Here is a 14,898-nt window from a genome sequence, read left to right on the forward strand (position 1 = left end):
CGTTCTTCTGTTATCTGAAGAAGTTCGAGTTGCATGGTGTGTGGGCTGTGGAATTCGAAAAACAGTGCGCAAATACTGCCTGCACCGTTTATTCATACAATCTTCATGGCGATAAAAGCCGGTCCTTGGTGTATCAGCGAGGCGGCTCTTCTGTGCAGAAATGCACCAGCTTTTGAATCATTCCCATTGTCCAGATGAAAGGCCTGGAATGTAACAAACAATGAACATCCACCTACATTACTTCGCGAAGAAGTTTACAAGCCATGTAAAAGTAGGATGACCTTTACTATTTTTTTAACAGACGATTGTTACTGCTAGCAAACATTTAAGTACCGAAGCCGGCAGACACTCATAACACACACAAAAAAATGCACGTTTAAATTCTTTGTCTTACATACTTGGGCATTTTATAGTTTATTGTTACGTAAAGGCAGACAGAAGCGCAAATCGTAATAACAATATATTTACACTATTTTACAAGCATGGACATAGATGGCCGAGCGAGCGCCAGTCTCCCAATTGCACCTTCTTCCTCGGTGCCACTCTTTGTACTTCAATATGGCAATGCAACTATTATTCTAGCTTTGCAGTAACGGCAGGGCCACTTGTTCATGTGCGCGGCTACGCACCGTGTGTTTTAAGACGCGTGAGGGTTGCATATCTTGTCTATAAATTTTTCGTGTTAGACAATCTTCGTGTATAGATACTGTAGACAAGTGTTACTATATATAGGAATGACAGCAAAATAATTACGATCAATACAGATTACTTTACGATAACTAGTTCTTGTTTGCATAATCGGGGCTGCGTGGCGACGTTGAAGAGAAAGGCAGTATAGTCTCTAAATGTACGCATTACAAAACACCCCAGATCAGGCGGAATTTCAGAACACCATGTATCACCTGATCTCAGTGGCAACGATTTGTGTGTTCAACCCCACTGCGTTGAGAGCTTTACAAATGCGTCGTCGTGATGACGTACTCACGTAGCCAAGTTGCATTCCTCGTCGCTCTCGGAGGATGACTTATCGGCTTTTTCTTTTCGGCTGCTATAACAAAACGAGCAAATACGTTAGGCTTGTGGATTGGGCTTGTTTCTTATGCCATCATTTAATGCACATAGCGTAACAGGTTTACATGCACACATATACCCGATAAAGTGGACGGGAGGACGACCGCCACCGTAGCTCAAATGGTAGAGCATCGGACGCGTTATTCGAAGGTTGCAGGTTCGGACCCTGCCGGCGGCAAGTTTTCTTTTCGCCCCTTTAATTTCTTCACATTTACATCATAATTACTACAATTAACGTCCCCTATAATTACCTTGACTTGACTGTCAGTTGGTTCTCATTAAGGCTGTGTCTAATAAAGAATAGCGAGCCGGTAAATCCCCCTTCTTTAATTCAGTATACACATAGATGCAGAATATCATGGACGAGATTTACGCGTTCTTCGTGCTTCGCACTTTCGTGGAAAAACGCTTTATTCTCGTCGCTTCTTGCGCCACAATTAAAGAAATGATACGAGTCATTGTTTCCTTCAAAAAAGAGTCAAGTTCACTTGAGGCGGAATTGGAAAAAAAAAAAGAAAACGCGGGAGATTTTTGTCGACTGTTAAGCTGAGTCTGCTAAGACAATTTTTTTTTTCAGTCTGTTAATGTCGTCAGAGAACCTTAAACCCGCATTGCCGCTAAAATGTGGGTGGCCTACTAAAGCCGTTTTTCAAAGGCAGATGTATTTACTCGATATGTAAAATTAGCATCTTGGCTCAGTCTGGTTAGAACGTTCTTAAGGCGAAAGCCTAAGACGCCTCATCAAACGCGAAAACTGACCGCCGGTGTCGGCGTCAACAGGAGTGACGCTTAAAATCATGATCACGTGATGACGTCACCATGATGTCAGACTGACAGAATTTGTGACGTCATCATGACGTCACTATAACGCCACATGATGACGTCATCACATCACATCGTCGCTTGGTCAAAAGTGGGCCGATCATGGAGGCAGTGCAAAACCAGAGGAGGTGCAGAAATCTCGCAATGCCTCTTATTCTGGAGGCAGTGCGAAACCACGTTTAGTGCAGAAAGCTTTAGGAGGAGGAGGCGCGGGGGAGATTCAGTACTTTCGCCTTCCAGTCGTCTTAGGCGAATGCAGAAGGGACCCTGTGAGTGTTTTTCTTTCTTTTTTTTTCTTTTGCCCTGTCTTGACTCTTCAGAAACCTAAATGGCAGCGCACTAAATATAACGCAATGATTTTCAGGCAAAAATAATTGCATATAAATGTTCTTTCCTCGGTATACCAGCCCTCACTGGATGAGAAGAGTCGCCCATAGTCTCTTGACGTCACGACACATTCGTTACGTTGAGGATATTCACTTACACTCTGTTGTTTCACTATGAAGTTGTGCAGAGAAAGTCTGCAACTTGCACAACTGAGGTTGTTTATCTCTAAGGAGTTAAGCATACGCGCCTATAGGAGTGTTGCGTTTATTTATTTATTTATTTATTTATTTATTTATTTATTTATTTATTTATTTATTTATTTATTTATTTACAGAACACCTACATCGCCATAAAGACACTATGGTGAACCAGATATGCGGCAAGACTTGGCTAGACCAGGCAAGATTTCGAGAGACCCTGTGACGAGCTTTCCCAAGAATTCGCATTAAAAGGCTAACTGAAAGTTCCACCGGCTATTTCTATACGTTCACAGCACGCGATATATACGGCATATTTGTACCGATGTAAGAATGCAAAAGATGCTTACCTTTTGCGGTGCTGCGACGGTCGTCCCCTGAAAAAGAGGATATTTTTTTATTATTAGTTGAGCACCCAAGGCGTCATGTATACATTAGGAATTCATACATTTAAAGATCTACATTGCTAGAAACGCAATAACCACGGATTCTCTTAAGCGGTTACTAATATTTGACAAAATCCCCCATCATAATGGTCCTTTGACTTCGCTGTACTGAACCTCCGTGAAAAAAAAAAAAAAAAAAGCAACCCTAACTTGCACACCAGGATGATTACGCCAACAATTGTACGAAAACAACCCAGTGCTTCATGGGAATGATGGGAATGATGGGGATTTGCCTAATCTTCGTGCTTGCGGCTTAGAACGCACTTGCCGCTTCGTTTATTGCTGTGTTTTGGCATTTGTTTCGGATAAAAGAAGGAATCTTTGTGAAATTCGAGAGCCGATTTGAATTGGTGAGCCTAAAAAGATTAAGGTGCTGAAGTGGAGCTTCTGAACATTTGCTGAACTTCGTCTTACGACAAAGCTGCTCCGGACCACACGGAGCCAAACGGAGCCGAAAGAACGAAGCTTGTACTACCCATCATTCCCACGCTGGCTGAAGCGCCATTCGTTGCAGCTCCCATAGACACCAACGCCAGATCTTCCTGTAGTGTATTATTAGGAAACTATATGTTTACACCAATACATCAACTACGCGTTTGATGAGATGATAAAGCTTTTGTTCATCGGCCTGCATGTAAGCATAAAATTCCAAGTGGAAATGTCACAACGCAGTTTTACTTGTTATCAAATGGAATACTTACTGAGCGTCGTGGACCTGGCATGGTGGCCGCTTTTTTTTCCTGCATGAAAAAGAGAGGGAGAGAGAGAGAGCAAGAAATGTTGAAGTGATAAATGAGTGTAATCTTCGAAATGCCTTTAATTGTACCCTACTTTGGTTGAGTTGTTATACATTGATGGTAAGAAAATTACGAGCAGTGAAAAAAAGGCAATTAAGAAAATGCCTTGGCATGTTTCTCTGTCTTGTTGTCAGCGATTCTCACGCATGTTTCCGAAACAGATGAAAACTCCCGACTTGCAAACTTCTGAGACCAAGTGTTACACAGGCGTAGCCAGAAATTTTTTCGGGACGTTCAACCATCCATTATGTATAATCATGCGTGCGTTCGTTCGTGTGCGCGTGTATATACACACATGCAAATCTGAAAAATGGGCGGGGGGGGGGGGGGTTGAACTCCCTCACCGAAGGCTACGCCAGTGGAATTTTCTGCCTCCCCTTCACGCACTTGCGTTCTTCAGTTCCGGTTATTGAGTGATATAAGTGTTGTCTGTGTCTGAAAAAAAATCAGTTTCGCCGCAAGGGCGAAGCAATGAATACGATAGCAACAAATTTTAATGTTATACGAGGTAAGGCTGGCAGCTGACTCTTTTGGATCCGGTCTGGCGTAACTATACAAAACGCTGGTGTAAGAGAATACGGCCGCTACAGGGAGAGAAGCGGTTTTCGCACAGTCTCTTGGCGTTGAGAGCACAGCACGTAGAGGGGTATACGAGCCATCTGCTGATACCTTCATAGATAGCGACCGTGTCCTTACACTAAGCAAAAATCGAGTATTTAGGGAGTATTTCTACCACACAACAATAATTGTCATCTGGCTTGCTCGCGTTTCCTTTATTGAAAACCCGGCTCACGCGACTTTCTTATCAAGAATGCTATGTCAAGCTGATAACGCGCGCGCCGTTCGTGACCGGAAGTGCCGGGCCCGCGGTGATAACGCGAGGAAAGTAGGTGAGGTGGATGACGATTATTGTTGTGTGGCAGAAATACTTCCCAAATACTCTATTTTTTCTTAGAGTGTATAATAAATGTTCACAGTTGCTGCTCGAACGAAGCACCCCCACCCCACCCTAGCATTTCCTCATGCTCCTTCAAGACGGGCTGGGCGTTTCCTTTCTGCTTGAGCAGCAATTGACGGTAGGCCTCGCAAAAGGGATGATATCGCATGCGCCCTCCGTGCGACGGAGATGGGTCGGCTCGTTTCATATCTGCTTCAGCCGCGTTCGTCGCGCCTGCTCGCGCTCTCTCACCCGCGGGTAGAACGTACCATAGGCGTGCGCAGGGGGGGGGGGGGGGCAATGGGGGCGAGAAGGGGGGGCGCAAAGTCAGCCCTATACATTGTAGGGGGGGCGAGAAGAAGGGCGCAAAGGCAGCCGCATACATTGACATAATAGGGAGGGGGGCGCTGCGACGAACCTTCGCCCCCCCTGAAGGGGAACCCTGCGCACGCTTATGGAACGTACGATGCGCGTGGGAGTGTGCCAAGTTGGACTTAATGCGGAATGTGACGGCGACAGCGACGGCAAAAACCCATCGAGAGTGTCCATATAGTTGGAATAAAAATATATTTTCCTTCTGTAATACAAGTACGCGCTGCTGCATTAAGATCAGTATCTTTAGTCTTGTTTAATCTGGATGTTGGTAGCCTGATGCTTACTGTGGTTCATACAGTCTTGGGCAGTAACTAGTTACTAGTAACGCGTTACCGGTAACTAGTTACTTTTTTCAGTAACTTGTAACTGTAACTAGTTACTTTTACGTTAGAGGAACTTGTAACTGTAACACTGTTACTTTTTTCGCAGTAACCGTAACGGAAAATACCGTTACAGTTACTTCTGTCTATGAAAAATGATCCAACAGCAACACTTTTTTAACTTTCTTCTTTACCATATATCCTCTCCACCCCTCAACTTTCCAGAATAGGGCTCCCCTCGCAGTTTAGGAGAGGAGGTGACTAAGCGTATTATCTTCCCTGCAGAAGACCGAGGTTGGAGGACTGTCATTAACGCAACATGTAAATCAATCGTGGTTCAACTGAACAGCCTGCTAAGTTCGCGACCGTTTTTTTTTTCAGCATATATATCCTTTTCGTCACTTGAGCATCTAGCTATGTTCTTGGTGTACAGGTGGAGGAGCATTAGGATGCCATGTTTGTAGTCTCCCTCGTCTGAGGCTCCGAGCTAATCATGTTTGACAGGTGGCTAGAAAACAGCAGAACGCGAAACGGCTAAGGCCAGAAATTGCAGGTGACATCCTAAAAAAAAAAAAAAATGAGCCGAGGTCAACCAGTCCACTAGTCACACATGTCCTTGTAAATGTCCAGTGGGGGGCCGCGACTGTTCTTGCAAGCCGCGGCGAATGAACCACGATTCCAGGAGTTGCTTTTCCCCCACCTTCGTTCACAAACCGGCGTCGTCGCATTGTTTAGGTCAAAGCTATGACCTGTCATCCAGCAGTGCTCAACAAGCTCGGTCTTAGAACGCGTTGCATGGGTTGCTTTAGCGACATTCCGCTTGAGTTCTTTAGGCCTCGTCGATCATTTCCTGCCCGTTTCGCCGATCCCCGCATCGCACTTTTAGATACCGCCATGATCATCCGCAAGTGTGCAGTCTTAGGATTTCGTGAACACACGTTGTCATGTTCCAAGGTATAATAACGGGACTTAAAAACGGTTTGTATGCCCAGCGGACCGGAAGCTCTCCGAACAGAGTCTGACACACCTTAAACATATGGAGCAGACACAATGGACGTCGTAACCACTCGTGATGCACTCCCCGCTGCTCTTCGCATGCGCTTCTGGGTATAGTTAATAAACGTCTTAGGATATGCTGCCGTCGTTCCAGTACATCAACCACGTTTTCCACTTCAAGTAAGAGGCGTTCAAAGTGATTGCTGGTGTTGGCCCCCTTTATGTTTCCTTCGTCTAGGGTTTTACGACGTGCAACCCTTATTAAATAAATTCTATAATTTGATTTGTGATCTATTATTTTATACAGTAACGGAAAAGTAACGACGTTACTTTTGCACAGTAACTGTAACAAGTTACTTTCGGAAACTCTGTAACTGTAACTGTAACAGAGTTACTTTTTTGGCTTAGGTAACTGTAACTGTAACACTGTTACTTTTTACTGGTAACGTGCCCATGACTGGGTTCATATGAGCTTCACACAATTTTTCTGAGTGACAAGTAATGATTGAAATAAGAAATCTCATGGAAATGCTTTTTTCTATCGAAACAAATTCTGGCGACGAAGTAACTAGTACCTGAACAGCCCGTCCATTGCCCTTGCAATATGATATTGTTAACCTTCCTTTTATTACAACATAAAAATATAACAATGCTGACACGAGAAGGAAGCGAGGCCTAAAGGAGCACTTACAAAAAACGATATTAATCTTAGTATTTTAATTTTATCAAAAATCCATACTTAGTCCTTTGCAGGATGAGGATTTATTATGGAGAATATGCAGAAAATGTACAGCGGCGGCGCCAGGATATTTTTACTGGGGGGTGGGGGGGGGGGGGGGGGACGGAGAATCAACGCGTTGCGTTTTGAATATGTCTCCTTTTGGGGGGGGGGCAAAAGGGGGGAAGGCGAAAATTTTGGAGGGAGAGGGGGGGTGTCCTGCCCTCCTGCGTCTCCGGTTGGCGCCGCCCCTGACAATGTAGTTGGACAATGACTTTTAGGGTGAAATCGCTGATTTTAGAGGATGTTTTTGTGCTTTATGAACTGACCCCTATGCAGTAACTAAGCCGAAAACAGTTACAAAGTTGAGCCTTTGTTTACAATTCAATGCAACGCAATTTTTCGTCGATGAACAACAAACAGCCACCACAAAGAATCGATTAATGAAACACATTGCGAACACCAAGCCTAAGGAAGAAACTGACGACACGATTACTGTGTCGTCAGTTATTTCTTTTTGTACCCATGTCTTGACTATGTTTGCGCTGTTTTTTAATCATTACCGTGAACCTCATCCAACTACCCTATTTGCAGCAGTAAAAATCAGTGTCACCGGGCGCATGTGCTGTGTTTGCGTATAGCGTCACCACACTTTTTTTGTTTTTAAATGCGAAGCATTTCTTAGCGAACTTCTGCGAGTTTGAGCGTATCTATCTATCTATCTATCTATCTATCTATCTATCTATCTATCTATCTATCTATCTATCTATCTATCTATCTATCTATCTATCTATCTATCTATCTATCTATCTATCTATCTATCTATCTATCTATCTATCTATCTATCTATCTAGCCGCCTACGACTTTGTGCTCTCCTGGCCGTTTCGTTAATCGGATGCATACCAAAATTGGTATGGAATAACATGACCGTATTACGAACATAAATGACAGGTCATAACATGAAAATCATGACATGCATGTCATGAACAGCATGATTTACATTCCACGGCCTTGGGGCTCTTGCGGCCATTCCGTTAATTTCATATATACCAAAACTGGTATGATGAGACATTTCAACATGACGAACATAACTGACACGTCGTAACATGAAAATCATGACACGCGTGTCATGCACGTCATGAACTACATGCCGCGCTCATGGTGCATTCGCGGCCGTTTCGCTAGGTTGATATACACCAAAATTGGTATTGCGCGATGTGACTATATGAAGAACATGAATAACAGGTGGTAACATGAAAACCATGACATGTATGTCATGATTTACATGCCGCGCTCATGGTGCATTCGCGGCCGTTTCGCTGGCTTGATATACACCAAAACTGGTATTGCGCGACGCGACTGTATGACGAACGTAAATTAGAGGTGGTAACATGAAAATCATGACACGTGTGTCATGCACGACATAATTTGCATGCCACGCTCATGACGCACTCGCGGCCGTTTCGCTCGGTTGATATACACCAAAATTGGTATTGCGCGATTTGACTGTATGAAGAACATGAATAACAGGTGGTAACATGAAAACCATGTCATGCATGTGATGTATGTCATGATTTACATGCCACGCTCATCGTGCATTCTCGGCCGTTTCGCGGGTTGATATACACCAAAATTTGTATTGCACGACGCGACTGTATGACGCATGTAAATTAGAGGTGGTAACATGAAAATCATGACATGCCTGTCATGTACGACATGATTTACATGGCACGCTCATGATCCGCTCGCGCCCGTTTCGCTAGATTGATATGCACCAAAATTGGTATTGCGCGATGTGACTGTATCAAGAACATGAATAACAGGTGGTAGCATGAAAACCATGACATGCATGTCATGATTTACATGCCACGCTCATGGTGCATTCGCCGAGGTTTCACTAGCTTGATATATGCCAAAATTGGTATTGCGCGACGCGCCTGTATGACGAACGTAAATGAGAGGTGGTAACATGAAAATCGTGACAGGCAAGTCATGTGCGACATGATTTACATGCCACGCTCATGATGCGCTCGCGGCCGTTTCGCTCGATTGATATACACCAAAATTGGTATTGCGCAACGTGACTGTATGACAAACATATATGACAGGTGGTAACTTGAAAATTATGATATGCATATCATTTACGGCATGATTTACATGCCCCATTCATTGTCCGATCGCGGCCGTTTCGCTAGCTTGATATACACCAAAATTGGCATTGCGTGACGCGAATGTATGACGAACATAAATGACAGGTGGTAACATGAAACCATGACATGCATGTCATGTATGGCATAATTTACACGCCACGCTCACGGTGGACTCGTGGCCATTTCGCTCGTTTGATATACACCAAAATTGGTATTGTGCGATGTGACTGTATGACGAACATAAATGACAGGTCCTAACATGCGAATTATGTTATGCATGTCATGTACGGTATGATTTACATGACACTGTTATGGTGCGCTTCTGGCCGTTTAGATAACTGTACATATGTATACCAAAATTGGTATGGCATGACAGGAGTGTGTGGTGAACATAATTGACCGGTCATGCAGTGTATATACCAGAATATACGTTTCATTGGCATGGTATATACCACATTGTGCATGCACGCGTGCATGGCAAACATGCGATATATGGTGAACTAGATGCCAAGGCATGAATGATTTCATTTGGCTCAAAAATAAACAAAGCGATATATGCAGCTCTTTGCTGGCTGCTTCGCATTACATCGATTCCCACAGTGCGTGGGATCTGCCGGCTTTTTTTTCCTTGTTTCAGTGTACATTTTCCCTCGTTTCTATTTCTGTGGTTCTAAGTATATGAATGTACTTTTCACTTCAAATTTAGTATATCTAATACATATCTGGCTTAATCAGCGTATTCTTAGTATCCCTTTATGACGACGAAGTAAGCTTGCGCTAATGTTGTTGGGACAGTACCACGGCATACCACAAAGTATTCGTGAAGCTAATTCCAACGCCATGATAAGAGCGATTGTACAGTGTAGCACTGAATGCGCGGCTTCATCGAGGTATCATCGCAGCCTTTTGTTGTATAACTTGTGAATTTTAAAGCGGAGGGCTAGGACAGTTAGTACATTATCAAATTAAAAAATAAAAAGAATAAGACAACGATACCAGACCATAGACGACGACAAGCCTCCTCCCATCACATTTCGGGGAGTGCACGGTGCGGATTTTTTCTTTTGTGGCTTATTACACTTTGCAACCTTCGATAGGTTGAAAATAACTGCAATGGCTTCGAAAACGGCATTAACATAGTGACAGCTCATCTAAGAAATAATGTTGTAAGAAAACGTCAAGCCTTCTAAATGTGATTGTTTTCTTCTGTCCTTTACATTGCTTCACGACAACTGCTGCTTTACACATAGAAGTCTACTGCACTAAACACTGAAGTCAATATTTCAAAGCTACCACATTGACGCAGATTTATGGATGTGTTCGTGCGGTCGAATCGGGAAGCATTCATCAGCTTGTTATTTTTCTGGCACAATAAATTGAGGGTCAAGTACCGAAGAACCTGGAGAGTTACGAAGATAATGTACGTTTAGCTTCGTACTTACTTTTTGCTTTTTTTTATGTCTGATTTCTTGGCTATCCTGTTTGAAGCTGACACCTGCTGGCCTGGATTCGAAAGTACGTACACAATCTCCTGACTGTGTCGCGAAAAAAAAAAAAGATTCTTTCAGGTGTACAATTAGCGAACATTCTTTCACACATTTGTTATTTTTCAAGAAGGACTAATTTTCAGTGCCTCTGTGTGCGCTGTATATTATGAGATACTTTAAAAATGCTTAAATTATTGCTCATGGACTCGCGAATAAGGCTTTATAGCTTCCGGACAAGGGAATGAACATTGTTGTTATCAGACATGTCATACCAACAAGCCCGAGTTGCAACTCTAGTAGGAAATTAACGTTCGCACCCATATTCGAATAGAAATAATCAAGGCCTATACGGATATATTAAAGTGTCACATAAGAGTAAATTGCGCGCTGTTAGCCGTTTGTGAATGTGTGGACAACACGCTGATGCAGCAGCACACGCAAACTATAAGCATGTATCAAAGGACGCGTTCAGACACCCAGTTTGCCGAAGCCAGCGACGAATAAATCAGTTTGAATCTTGCAGCCGTGAGTCAACACTGCATGGTTCCCAGCTGAGTTAGTTTATTCATGTACTCCCGCTATTTCAGTACAGTCAAAACCCACTACATCGAACTCGGTTAAATCGAATTTTGCTTTAAATAGAACTAATTTCCAACACGACAATGTTGTAACGTCAATGCATAGGAAAGTTTACGGCTACATCGAACGAAGATAGCCGGAACACTTGATATATCGAACATCGGGCCGCGCGAAACTACCCAAGAAACTGGCTTCCCTTACATTTTTTTTTTTTGATGGAAGGGGACTTTCCCGCATGCATTCGGGGGAGTGAATGGTGTGATTAGGAAGGCGCCACGCATAGCGAGTAGAAACCCACTTGCCATCGCGTGCTTTCTCCCATGAACGGACGAACCTTGCCGTTCTCCGTAAAGCTGCCGATAATCATAGTCAAACGAGAAGTCTTCACGTCACCGCTGCGTCCAGCATCCCAATAAGCACGCTGAGTATGATCTCGGAAAACAAGACCAACATTAGGACCGACACACTAGAGGTTCCGCTGCCCGACGAGTAAGCACAGCTGTGTATGAAGATGTTAAGGCGCTGTTACATCGCCACCGTATTTTCTCATGCATAACCCGCCCTTGCTTATAACCCGTAACCCCCAACTACAAACCGCGGGAACATAAGAAGGTCCCCGCATACTGCCGTGAAGCCAACTTGCGCACTGAAAATACAGCAGATCCTTTAAAAGGTTTATATCGAAATATACAATATATCGAATTCCAGTTTTTTTTGTGTGAGTTCGATATATGCGAGTGGATACATATATCAGCCCTTTTCGTGTGTGTGTGTTCGTGTATATGTGCGACTGTGTGTGTGGGTGTGTGTGTGTTGTGTGTGTGTGCATGTGCGTATGTATGTGTGTGTGCGTGTGTGTGCCCGTGGTGTGTACGTGCGTATGTGCATGCATGCGTGTGTGTCTGTGTTTATCTTTTTCGTTAGTTCTGGGACATGACGATATAAGCATCATTTAAAAGTACACTTGGCGGTTCAGCGATGCGTACACCCAGAAATTGTAATCGCGCTCACCTTTCGTGCGGCCTGAGGCTGGACTTTAACTGCTGCGGCAGTGCCGGTCCGCGGGCTTCGGGGCTGGACTCCGGGGATTGAGACGGGGCTGGAGCTTCGCTAGGTCACAGTCGGGAAGTTCTTATGAAGACGAGCACTCAAGTTCGGAATCGCAAACGGCACACAAGCACACGCAGGCGTCATAAATGTTTACATAAGGGTACATTAAAGGGATACTAAGGTGGAACACAGAATTCGTTTAGATCGATAAGGTGTATTCTGAGTACACTAATTTTGTTAATTTCACCATCATACGCTTATTATTAAAAGAAATAATCGAGGTCAAAATGTCATTTTTAAATTTCGGACCGAAATATCCATGCGTGACGTCACGGATTTCGAAATGTACCTGTCGTATCTTGGCGACATTGTCTCAACGAAATTTCCTAAAACTTGGTACGTTAAGTCTATGACGCCCTCAGAGGTAAATGTACTTCATTTTTACCGATTAGGAAGTATACGTAGGACATAGTAGTCGCCGTCAAAATCTACGACGTCATGGTGTCTGGTGAGGGAATTTCAAGATGGTGTCGCCACCCGCATTTCTTTCTTGCGCGTTTTCTCGTTTATACCAAGCGCCTTCTTGAGGCAAGAGCGGTGATTATGGAATTGTGAAAGAGTAGTTTACCACTATGAGACAAAAAACGCTTTTATCTTTAGCGTCCCTTTAAACGTGACACAAGATTCAGTTTCTGCATCGGAGTGCTGAGGCAAAGTTGAGCGCAACAAAAGGCAACGATGACACCAAAGAGACACGTCATAGCTTTCTTTCGGGTCCCACGACTCTCCGACGATAGTATAAGGATCTCCTAAGAGAGTTCACGTAAATCTTTAAAGAGAGTCATATACGTGGCAAGTCAGAAGTGAGAAAAAGGAGTCAACGGGCTTTTATTTTCTTAGTGTTGCTTCCAGTCATTATTCATTACTGCGCGTTACCTTTGCAAAAACATTGAGCTATATATTTGGCCTATGTGACGTTAGGCTATATAGTTCTGCCTAATAAAGTTTCTCGTCCGTAATTCACTGCAGTCGCGAAAAAAGAACCTAATGTACGACTCGTACAATTCTCTCTCGAACGAACACACATGCGTCAGCAGTGCAATGAAAAGGGCACCAAGCACCTTTACAATATGTTTCAGAACCGAAATAAAATGCGCTTAGGACGCAAGAGTTAGCTCGTGATCCATTTTCCGCGTGCTTTTTGTTCCTATACCGTGGACGCTCTTTCGATTCACTTACATCAAACAGTGCGCTTAACGACTCTTAAACTGACCGCATAAGCAAGTTAACGGTCGCTAGTACTCGAGGCGCAACGAATGAAGTGTTACATCACTCACCTTCCTTCAGAACTCGAACCGCTGCAGAAGGAAAGAAAAACGGAACGAAGTTAATACGGTTCACTTATACACGTAGGATCGAATACCTTTTTCTTTACTTCTTTCAATAACTGCCTCAAGACAACTAGTGCTAGATTTTTACCGTATAATTTCGCGCGGAGTGTATACGTGTTTGACATAAGGCAACATTAAGAGGTTTCAACAAGTATCCTAAATACATTGAGGAACCGCTGAGACAAGTCTGTTTTGAGGAGACTGAGATAATCGAGGAACCATGGGACTATACGAAGTATTTTCTTTTATTAGTCAAAACTACTAGCTCAAATATATCTCGCGTGAGCTTTGCTGAAAGGTAGAGTGAATAGTTAGGGAAAGTTTTTAAACTTTTGATTTGTCCCACTTTGTTATCAAAATGTGCCATCCTACAGGTGTGTTGTACAGCCGAAGCCATGAACTGTACTGCTTGCTACGCGATCCCACTTATTTACGAACACACAATTCATAACCACGCTCCAACCTGCCATATCGCAGTTTCACTGGAAAGGACGGTTTGAAAAATATGCTCACCTGGAGCTCGAGTCGCTGCTCCCGGATGAGCTTTAAAAAAGAAAGAGGGAAATGATCCGTCTGAATGTCTTGCCAAAGTCCACACAAACTTAAAATACGGACTACAACGAAAGGGAACCTACGTATCTGAGGAAGAGTCGGAATCTTGTGCGAAGTCTTGCCTGCGAATGTTAAAAGAGAAAATCTTCAAATCAAATGAAATCAAAATGGGTTTTATTCACATAAGTAGAGAAAATGCGCACCAAATATTTGGACCAACAGCCTACTGGGCTAGTGGCTGGTCCAACATAAACGCACAAAATTGTTCACGCACATAGATAGACGATCATGGAATAAGGTTTTGTACATAAACATGAGCTAGTTTTTTATGAACATTTTTTTATCTACGAAGGGAGAGAAATTACATTTCACTTGAGACGAGGAAGCGTTTACATGCAAGGTCAAAGTTGCGTGTTTCTTTTTATTTAGGTTTACGTAGTTAGGTTATGAGATAACTGCGGGAACTGTTACGGAGATTGTGACGCTTACTGAGTGGCCCGAGGCAGAATAGCATTGCCTTGTTTCAGAGGTTGCCTGAAAAATATAAAAGAAAAGAGTACGCGTTTTCGGTGTTATCTTCAAATGAAGACTGCGGACTGTCAGATGTACAGAACAAACCCATCCTTACCCATGCGAGGGATTATTGGTCATCTGCCAGCTCGTAAAAAGATCACGTGCTACG

The 14,898-nt window shown here is 43.4% G+C and overlaps 1 protein-coding gene across 1 annotated transcript; it reads right to left on the reverse strand.

Annotated features, from left to right (window-relative positions):
* Positions 1-81: 81 nt before the first annotated feature.
* On the reverse strand, positions 82-12,642 carry LOC119394801 (uncharacterized). Its single transcript, XM_049415994.1, has 6 exons — positions 12,623-12,642; positions 12,235-12,333; positions 10,600-10,692; positions 3,565-3,603; positions 986-1,045; positions 82-203 (listed from the first exon to the last, which is right to left on the reverse strand). Exons 1-6 carry the CDS (start codon positions 12,640-12,642, stop codon positions 134-136), a joined length of 381 nt encoding a protein of 126 aa, XP_049271951.1. The 3' UTR covers positions 82-133.
* Positions 12,643-14,898: the final 2,256 nt, after the last annotated feature.

This window comes from Rhipicephalus sanguineus, chromosome 5, assembly GCF_013339695.2.
Source record: "Rhipicephalus sanguineus isolate Rsan-2018 chromosome 5, BIME_Rsan_1.4, whole genome shotgun sequence".
In the NCBI taxonomy this organism is placed as follows: Eukaryota; Metazoa; Arthropoda; class Arachnida; order Ixodida; family Ixodidae; genus Rhipicephalus; species Rhipicephalus sanguineus.

What these genes read in the sequence shown, in the direction of transcription:
- LOC119394801 (XM_049415994.1), bottom strand. Translation starts at nt 12,642, where the DNA reads ATGTCGCCAAGATACGACAG. An exon ending in TGCCAGGTCCACGACGCTCA is followed by an intron (nt 1,046 to 3,564) that starts GTAAGTATTCCA and finishes TTGTTATAGCAG; the next exon opens with CCGAAAAGAAAAAGCCGATA. An exon ending in GAGGAATGCAACTTGGCTAC is followed by an intron (nt 204 to 985) that starts GTGAGTACGTCA and finishes GTTACATTCCAG; the next exon opens with GCCTTTCATCTGGACAATGG.